The 10,247-nt window shown below is 34.8% G+C and overlaps 1 protein-coding gene and 1 long non-coding RNA gene across 2 annotated transcripts; both read right to left on the bottom strand.

Annotated features, from left to right (window-relative positions):
* Positions 1-824: 824 nt before the first annotated feature.
* LOC143553725 (uncharacterized) lies at positions 825-4,501 on the bottom strand. Its single transcript, XM_077043654.1, has 10 exons — positions 4,256-4,501; positions 4,068-4,133; positions 3,759-3,944; positions 3,593-3,689; positions 3,449-3,515; positions 3,061-3,159; positions 2,909-2,998; positions 2,674-2,828; positions 2,497-2,598; positions 825-1,769 (listed from the first exon to the last, which is right to left on the bottom strand). The coding sequence occupies exons 1-10, from the start codon at positions 4,386-4,388 to the stop codon at positions 1,607-1,609; spliced, it is 1,158 nt and encodes a 385-aa protein (XP_076899769.1). The 5' UTR covers positions 4,389-4,501; the 3' UTR covers positions 825-1,606.
* A 1,528-nt stretch (positions 4,502-6,029) lies between these two features.
* Positions 6,030-7,623, bottom strand: LOC143553728 (uncharacterized). The gene is made up of 2 exons (XR_013138885.1): positions 7,344-7,623; positions 6,030-6,203 (listed from the first exon to the last, which is right to left on the bottom strand). It is a non-coding gene; the product is annotated as an uncharacterized LOC143553728 (long non-coding RNA).
* Between the last annotated feature and the right edge of the window lie 2,624 nt (positions 7,624-10,247).

Below are 10,247 nucleotides of genomic sequence, written 5' to 3'. Positions count from 1 at the left end.
AAATATAACAACATATATTGCAAATTCCGACCCCCACATCTTATCCTCCATTTCTTTCTTAACAAACAAAAAAATCGGTGAGACTCGATTTGAAGATTTAATGACCCGATTTTAGAAAAATATCTATGAGTGACCTAATTAGAACATTTTTGAAAGTTGGTTACTATTTTATGAGATATTCCCATTGTTTAAGTGTATTAGAGCATTCTCAAACAACCATCAAATAATGTTACAGGAGTTTTAATAATTTATGGAGTGATGTAGTGTGTTGTGAGTGAATGAGAGAGAAAATGTTGTGATTTTTCTGTATAATTGAAAAGTTCTTGTAGCACCCTAAAAGTTTTTCAAAATATTTTGAAAGTGGTTGTGATTGAATGAGAGAGAAAATGTAATGATAAAATAAAGGTATAAAAAGTATTATTAAATTGAGAATGAGAGAGAAAATGTAGTGTGTTTTAATATAATTTTGGATTTAAAGATAGGGGATTGAATGTGAATACTCTTAAAGTATTCTCAACACATCTCCTAAATTTATGTGAGGAGAGTTTGTAAATTATAGGGTGTGGTTTTGAGTGGTGTGGAATGTAAATTATAGGGTGAACAGAGAAAAAGTAGTGATTTTTTGTAAATTTGAAAAAACTTTGTTTGTCCCTATTTATTTTTTAATATTTGTTGAATTGGTTGTGAGAAGAAGAGAAAGAAAACTGTATTGATAAAAGTATAAAATAATATTATTTAATTGTACAGAAGATGGTTAAATATAGTGTTATGTACTGTAATTATAGAAATAGAGATGGGGGACGGACTATGAATGCTCTTATAGTACTAAAATATGAAATTGACATGGCATTAGAGGATTTGTGGGTATTAGGATATTTTAGTGGAGCACCCCTATTTCTTTGACTTGGTGTTGACAAACTTCAAATCCCTTCTTGAGAGTTTCATTTTTCTTTTTTGGTTTTAAAAAGCTTTTCCTATTTGGCAACTTTAGTCCCTTAGGTTTAATAGTTTAGTTAAATCTTTCTCAACTTAATCGATACTGTAAAGAACAGAATTGTTGTTGTAATGAAACGAACAGATACCGACTAAGTTCTCGTTGCGTTCCGTCACAACACACGAATTTAAAGCAACTAGTTGATATAAAATCGTTGGGTAAGAACGTAAATGTAAATTATTATCTTATTAAGGGTTAACGACATTTAATAGTTATGTCTTTCAAATTTATGCAACGTATATAACATTTTTAGCAAAAATGTTCGGTGAAGGAAAATAGGTTGAAAGTTGGGACTATCCTACCATATTTCTCAAGTTACACTTAACGTCAACTAACAGATTAAAATGAAGATTATTAAAATCCAATATCCCTTTATAAATATAACATCTCATTGCAATAATGAAGGCTTTTTATTAGTTTTCAATTGCAAAATTTCTATATCAAGTAGGGAAGTTGGAGTTTGGACACATACAGAGGTTAATTGGACTAAAACGGATAAATTAGGCCCACTACATTAAAGCCCATATCAATCGTACACATAATATCCTTTTCTTATACAGAGTAATTTGCATATTCTTGTGGAAAACCAACCAATGATACTACTTAATAGCTTCATTTATCATCTTCCTCATCATCTGTTAAATGAGTTTTAAGTGTTTGAGTAGGTATTCTCCATTTTTCACGCTCCCATGCAACATCTTTATTCGGCATTTGATATTCGTCTGCTTTTAATGATAACTCAAACTCAGGCAGTTCCGGTAACACTTGCAAACTCCTGTATCAATCGTGGGTCCCATTAGCATGCAAATTATAGGTGCAAAACAGGTCAGGCTCGTGGGTTGGATTCAACTCGACACGAACACAATCACAACACAATCCCATATACCGTGTAAGACATATAAACACTGCCCGTTTACAACAAAAAAAATTTATGTTATAATGTTACTTTTTTTGTGTTCTAATAATAATAATAATAATAATAATACAAATTACAACTAAAAGTGTGAAGTGTAAAGAAAGTTATGTTTATTATGAAACTTAGTGTCAAATTGGTGCTTTAACTTTTAAGTTATGGTATAAAATACTCAACCACGAAATAAAACACATACTTTTACATATTATAAATAAACAGGTTAAATGGGTTAACCGGTAAATCCAACAAGTTGACCTGAACCTTATTTGTTTAACCAAACGTGTTTACAAGTTCGACTTGAAGCGGGTATGTTCATACGGGTTGGATTGAGTTGAAAATTTTGTTTGCCCAAATACTTTTTACGTGTTTGTACAAAATTAGTATGTGTATCTATGACAGAAAGCTTTATTTTTTCAACAAAATACTTTTTTTGAATAAAATAATTTAAGAAGCTTTATCTACTAGAAAACACTTTGACTGAATTTCAACTCGTTTGACCTGTTGAAGCTAGTTTTTTTACTAGCTAAAAGATATAAATTTAGTAATCAAAACAAAACTATCACCAACCGAAATAACTGCAATTACTTACTTTTCTTCCTCTAAAAGATAGGCGTACATTTGTGACTTTTTAGCTGCAATTTCAGGAATTTTCTTATTCAAATGTTTCATAGCACCCCATGCAGTTGGAGCCCTGCATGTGATCATCAAAATTCATGAATAACTAAATATTAATCACTTCATACAAACAAGTTGTTACAAATCTAACCTTGTTATGGGAGCCGTTAAGCAAAAGTTTAAACACGCCTTCTTGCTCTCGGTTAAGATCTCTTCAGCAGCAAGAAAACAACACACTGCGCTGATGTGGCAAGACGGTTCAGTACCCTTGTCTGTGATCAGACCATGATAGTAGTATGCAGCAGCCTAATAACATGTGTCAAACAACAATGTTTTTATTAAAACATGTGTGCATTACTAAATATTATTTGTTTAGTAATGCAAACCTTTGCTTCGAGGTACTTCCATTTGATAAATGTAAGATGTTTCTTTCCATATCCGTTAAGGCTGTCACATGTCGATAAGCAGTAGTGTGCCTGTTGCACAGAGGGGGGGTAAGGGTCTGTCGTTTCTGGCGTGTAAAGATATAATTAAGTACCTGGCTAAAATAGCTTAATTGTTCGCAAGCGAGTCTTCTTTTAACGGATAAAGTGGCGTTTTTACACTCAACTGCTGAAGCAAGTTGCATTTCTGTTCCCTGAAAGTCAACCAATACGGTAACGGGTCAAAATGCTTGACTTTTTAATGCAGGCCGACCCGCCAAACACTTTATTGATACATTTTGTTTAAGTTGTATAAATAGTTACATAAGATTATAATAGTCTTGGTTTCTTTAATAGAGTGATTATATGATTTCTTAAGCATCTGAGAACACTTTTGACCAGTCCCAAATCGAATGGGTTTTACTTTTAGGTAAATGGATTGACAGAAGATAACGTGTATATGAATCATAAGCCCGATATGTTATCTTCCAAGAAAGACCATACCTGCCCTAACGATTGAATATAAGCAGCCTCAAGTACATTCTCTTGCAAATCTACAGGCAGCTTCATCCTGCTCATAAAATTACATGATTCGGTACACTAGCATAATTCTGAAATAACATACAGTTCATCGAAATCGTAACTCACTTTACATCAGGTGGAATTTGAACAAGAATTTCACAAAGACAGAACTGCAGGTACCCTGCTGCTTTGACCAACAAGTCAACAGCAGACCGGATATCATCTGCATTTCAAATAATATCAGAGATCAGTAGACAGTTTAATAAAATGAAGGTGAGATATGTTTTAAGACCTGTAGATTCGACTGTTTCACTACAAACATATTGATCAGGAACCAATTTTGAATTGGCCTCCATTAATGTCAGCGAAGCCATCATATGAACAACACATAGTAATTCAAACCACGAATCAGCAACACTGGTGTCCTGTCGTCCCTCGTCTAAACTTTTCCATTTGAATTCAATCGCATCTCGAAACCCTGATCACGATATATATGGTTAAATGTTTGTTAAGGACTAAAACAATTACAAGGTATGGGACTCCTTAAACATGAACATTAACCTTGAAAAAAAAATATAACGTTTATTGAATTGAACTAAACCTTGATCAGTGAGGCCGACTAAGAGCGATAAGTAATCCTCCAACGATCGTAAAATAGCTGAAACATCTGAGCATAACGTATTTAAAATCACAGATCCATAAGACTGAACAAAATAATATGGGGAAATTATCAAACCGAGTGAGAAGAGCGATTTGATTCCTTAAAGAGGTGAGACGATCCTTAGGGACAACTCCTTTTAAGATGTTTTTGAAAGCTGGAGTTGAGAGGAACACCAAGTGAAGGCGCAAACACGGTTACTAGAGGAATCTTCATCTGCTTCTTGTTACCTCCGACTCTGTAGACGGAAACCGCACACCCCATAGTGATTGGAAGTTGTTAGTTGGGTGTGAAATGATGGTAATAAAGAAGCTTGAAATGCTTGTGAAGGATCTTGGGTTTGGAGTCACGTGGCATTCGTGCGAATTGAAGCTGTCTCAGATATTGAAAGAAGATTATTATTATTATTATTATTGTAATGAGATGGTGAGACAGGTGGGATTGGATTAAAGAAATGGGGGATGAGGTGAGCTCAGATCTCTTTGCGGATCTCATTCATGGCGATGGCGATGGCGATGGCGATGGCGATGGCATGTGCATGGGTTACCGTGATGAGTGACCGCAGATTAAGGACCAGGTGAGGTGGGTCATAGATTATATATCAACTTGGTATAACGTTTTTTGAATTGCCAATTTCTGTCATCTAAAAGATTTCAACTCAAGATCCATCTCCAACCCTTTAATTTGGTGTTATAAAGAATTCGTCTTTGTCAACTGACCACCAATACCAACAAGACAAAAACAAAATAAAAACATCTGATTTTGAACAAGTGAGTTTTAAGTCAAGTAGTTGTAGTCGAAGTGGCCAACATAATTACATACGAGCTAGAAGTATTGGTGTGAGTGAGAGCATTCTCAACCCATCCCCCATAGTTATGTGAGAGGAATTGGTAAATTATAAGGTGGAGTTTTGAATTGGTCGTGAGTGTAAATTAAAGGGTGGAGATAGAAATTTAGTGAGTTTTTGTAAATTTGGGAAAACAAAGTTTGTCCATATGTATTTTTTAATATTTGTTGAATTTGTTGTGAGTATGAAAGAGAGAAAACTGTAATGATAAAAGTATAAAAAGTATTATTTAATTAAACAGGAAAGATATAAATATAGTGTTTTGTAGTATAATTATAGAGAATGGGATAAGGGATGGGCTTGAATGCTCTGAGTGGAGCTATTCATTGGCTTATTAAAATCATCTAGCTAAAAACATGAATCAAGCCAAGGTTAAACAAAAACCCATTCCTAAATTTTAGTGTGTTTAATAATTGAGCCCGAACATGAGTTTCATATATCAAGCATGAGTAAGTATGTAAGTCTAAACCAACTTATAACAAATAAACATAGTTGGTATAATCTCACTTATAGCATACACGTACCTATTGATAGGATATCCAGATAGGATGAAAGCAAGCTGAGACTCTCGACTACGTGACTATTTTATCGTTTAGATAAATATAGAACAAGCCAACCACAAGTTACCTTGATATTATATTATCCGAGTAAGCGAACCCAAATTTGCCTGGCCAAATTTAAACAAGTTTTCAACAAGTTAATTAGGAATTGGTTACGGACTATTTCCCTGAAACTGGTTATTCTTTACGAAATATGAATTAATTCAACACCAAAGTAGATCTCCCGATGTGCAATGCATCTAATCTAAACTTATTATAAAATAAAATAGTTATATTATTGTGTAACATAAAACAGTTTACACAATGTGAACACTTAAGCTCCACTCAAACTGGTCTCTTGGTCCTAGGTTGAACTCAAGTTACGAGGTATATTTGCCTCGTGGCAGATGATGACAGGACGAGGATCACTGCATCTCGTCGGTCGGTCATAACTCAAACATCCTTTTCACAGCTTCAAGAAATAAATCTCGGTGACTCACCAATCACCATTACAAGCAACCTTTTTCTTTTATTTTTTTTTTATCAAACTACCCGCGTTGACCATGAATTAATTAATAAATAAAACCTTTGATTATTGTTGTTCATTGAATTGTCTTCACAAACCGGCCCTTTACTCGTTTTCTAGTATCAGCCCTTGCCTTTCGTGACTCGTATCGGATGCATTTCTCGTACCTGTTGACAGTTATTACACCTTTTAAAATGAACAAGTCAAACCAGGCTCACTCCTTTTCCCTTATTAAAATGTTTAAAGTTACTATGTAAAATCACACAAGATTTATGCACTTTGGGTGATTTCACACATTCATGTCACCCGTTTAACCCATTGCAATCTTATGAGCAGGAGTGTAGCCAAACCTAGCCGAGCCCAAGCTCGGCTCATTTTGAGTTCTTCTAAAGATCGTGCTCGGCTTATATATTATTAATTACTTATTGTTAATACATTTTTCATTATTTTTATACATTTTTTTTGTAACATAGTATATGTTATTTAGTTATTTTTATCATAATTTTATATAATAGTAAATATTATTTAATACAATAAAGAAAATTTATATAAATGAAAGGCTTGTTTAGGCTCGCAAGCCAGCTCGAGCTCGATAAGTGAAGCTCGGACTCAGGCTCGTTTGATAAATAATCTTATTTTAAGTCTCAAATTCGTTTAAGCTCCGCTAAAGCTCATATAGCAGATTCAGGTGATGCATGGGCGATTTTGGGCTCAAAGCAACTCAAAAAACCGAAAATTCGGTTTTTTAATTTTTAAAAACCGTTTGATTTCGGTCTTTCGGTTTTGTTTTTTTCGATTTACCATTTGGACTTGAAACTTTGGGGTTGAGAAAAAGAAATTGCCCTAAAATAATGAATTTGAACCTAAAACTTTGAGCCGAAATATTTTTGTTAATTAATAATTAACTGATTATTATACATTTGAACTAAAATATTTGGGTAACACTATTAATTAAAACTATTATCAAATTATAATTAGTTTTAATTATAACATTCAAACAATAAATGAAAATCTTCCATTCGGTTTGGTTTAATCAGTTATGAAAACTAAAACCAAACCAAAATTCCAAAAACAATAAAACCAAATAGTCGTTTTTTTGTTGAGTTTCAGTTATTTCGGTTCGGTTTTTCGCTTACGGATCGGTTTTTTCGTTTCCATGAACACCTCTAAGCAGAACCAACCAGTTTACTCATAAATGGGTCGAAACTTGAAGTATTAAATTTACCTGTTTCTCATTGCAGACTTATGGCCAGAATCGGCCCACTTACTCATAACCGGTTCAAGTTATCAAATTAATTAGAAATTACCTTCGTGTTTTCTTTTTTTCCTTGTAACGTAGCATTGCATTGCTTCTGTTCTGTGCAAACTGTTGAGCATCCATGTTGGTTGTTGACGGTAACTCTATTCCTTGACTGGTTGTTAAAAACGTGTCTATCATTTGACCATCCATAATCGAATCACAGCCGTTGATTTCAATCATTTTTGTTTCGGATGATGGTCCAGTTATTTGTCGGGTACTACTCTCCATTGCTGATCTGCAACCAGATATCTGCATGATTTTATTAAAATACCGGTTATAGATAAATAAATAAAAAGTTAATGACAGAGACTAAGGGGGTGTTTGTTTTTTCTTCAAACATCTTCAAGGGAGCTAATGTCTGCAGGCGCGCAGACATTACCCTTGAAGACTGTTTGTTTTTTTTCTTAAAACAGATCTGAAGTTATCTTCTTTCATCTTAAAAGAAAAGCAAGGAAATCTTGCTTAAAACATCTTCACAAAAAAACCCTACTCTTCTCCCTTTGCAGCCACCCTCTCATCCACTGCTCCTACCACCGTCCGCCAACACCACCACCCACCGTACGCCGCCACCACCACCCCCGTACCCCCGCCGCCACCGTCCACCACCATCCACCGCCACCACCACCGTCCACCACCCACCATCCATCACCACCACCGTCCACCACCCACCATCCATCACCACCACCGTCCGCCACCACCACCACCATCCATCACCGCCACCCACCACCATCCATCACCGCCACCACCACCGTCCACCACCCACCATCCATCACCACCACCGTCCGCCACCACCACCACCATCCATCACCACCACCGTCCACCACCCACCATCCATCACCACCACCATCCATTACCACCACCACCATCCATCACCGCCACCACCACCATCCATCACCCACCACCACCACCATCCATCACCACCACCGTCCACCACCAACCAAAACCATCCATCACCACCACCCATTGTCCACCACCACCATCCACCGCCACTACCCACCGTCCGCCGCCACTACCACCATCCACCACCACCACCTTCCACCACCCACCAAAACCAAATCGGCATGGCAAGCAAAGACTAAAAACTAGATGTAACTTGAATAAATGACTTCTATCTTGTGAGATAAGTTTGACAGTTATGCAGACAGTATCAGCTTATAAAAACAAACAGTCTTATATTTTCAGCTTGCAGATCTTCAGACCACATCTTCAGTTGCAGACATGAAAACAGATGAAATCAGCTTGCAGACAGTTTATGTCTGCAAAAACAAACAGCACCTAAAGATGAAACTCATATGAAGTCACTTTTAGAATTTTATTACTCTGCCCAAGTTTTTGTCATATGAAGTCGTAACTTTCTATTTCTCTTAATTAACATTTCTTCTTTTGTTATTTATTTATTTTTCCAAACTAAACTTTCATAGTTTCATACGAGTATTTGTTGATAACCTTTGAAAGAAGTGATATAGTTGGTATTATCATTCTGAAAAGGAAAATATATAGTCAGTTCAATATCTTTTACGAATTCATAATTTAGAGAGTAAAATAATATATGACACTTATTTATATGTTGCTCGTTCTTAAAGGATTCATCTTTGGAAATAATCATTGGCAAAAATATATAAACAAGAAACAACTAATCTCAGATTATAAAAAAATATGAAGGTAAAGATAGTGATTTTGCTTAGCATAAAACTAATATATCCTTAAAGTTGTCAATATTATGAACTATCATATTCTGGTTATACAGAGTTTTGGGCAAACTGAAAAATGTAAATATAAAGCATATTTTATTTAACATATTAATAATGATACATTTTGGAATTTGTAAACATAACCCTTTAGAGTTTTGGTTAACAACTAACTCTATTAACCAATCTTTGATTGTTTTAATAAACTAATCCAACTTTGCAACATTGTTTGTGATGCATGGCATCTCTGTTGATGGATGTAAGTCTTGTTACTACAAATGGTTCTAAGTAATTTTTAAACTTACACTTGAAATAAGTGGTAATTAAGAGGAAAATGTTGCATATGACCAAAAAAATCCGTTGTATGTGTATTTTTCTCAGGTTAAGTTTAATACATGTTGGCCTAGACGTATCAAACAATTATATCAAACTAACTTATCAAACAAACGAACACGATATATTGGGGTGACAACCCTCGACTCTTTTCATATAATCAAACGAACATAACAAACGAACTTCACGAACTTATCAAACGTACATGGAGATGAGACTCCTTGACTCTTTCTTGTCTCTCTCTCAACTCTCACTAATAAAACTAATAAACTAGACCCTATTTATAGACCTACTAAACTTCCTCTCCAAGACAATTACTTAACTTCCTCTCCAAGCCAAGATGTTTCCTAAACATACTACAATTCAATTAACTAAATTATGACTTAACAAAATAAACCTTTAACTTTACTAATAATTCAAGATTAATTCTTCATTCACCCCCTTAATCTTGAATTGTATTTCTTCTTGAATTTTTCTCCTTTTCAACTGACTATAGCATACTTGCTTCACCGATTCTTCAAATTTAGCATTCGTTCTTTCAGTGATTAACTTTGAAGTCATGTTGCTATTTTCTTTCTCAGCTCGCTTCTTCTCATCAACTCGTTCTTGAGCAATACTTTCACGAACTCCAAACAAATCATTTGGAATCGTTCCAAACCGAATATCCTTCACTTCCATAATCGGTTTCACATCATAACTCTCTTTCTTTTCATCTTTAAAGTTGTTGGAATTACAACATACCTGAAGCTTGATGTTGTACGTCTTATTCAGATTTCTCTGAACCTTCATCAACAATCTCTCTTTCTTATCATATAGCCTCAATATCCCATTGGCTATTTCAATCTTACATCCTTCTTCATCCAACTTTCCCAAGCTAAGAAGATTTGTCT

Source organism: Bidens hawaiensis, unplaced genomic scaffold, assembly GCF_021521415.1.
Source record: "Bidens hawaiensis isolate Kalapana, Puna unplaced genomic scaffold, B.hawaiensis_p1.1 tig00017354_1, whole genome shotgun sequence".
Taxonomy (NCBI): domain Eukaryota; kingdom Viridiplantae; phylum Streptophyta; class Magnoliopsida; order Asterales; family Asteraceae; genus Bidens; species Bidens hawaiensis.
This window is presented reverse-complemented; position numbering and strand designations above follow the sequence as displayed.

Coding starts and splice junctions, on each gene's coding strand:
- LOC143553725 (XM_077043654.1), bottom strand. CDS start 4,388: ATGGGGTGTGCGGTTTCCGTCTACAGAGTCGGAGGTAACAAGAAGCAG. Junction 3,516..3,592: donor CAAATTCCACCTGATGTAAA/GTGAGTTACGAT, acceptor TTTTATGAGCAG/GATGAAGCTGCCTGTAGATT. Junction 2,599..2,673: donor TTAACGGCTCCCATAACAAG/GTTAGATTTGTA, acceptor GATCACATGCAG/GGCTCCAACTGCATGGGGTG.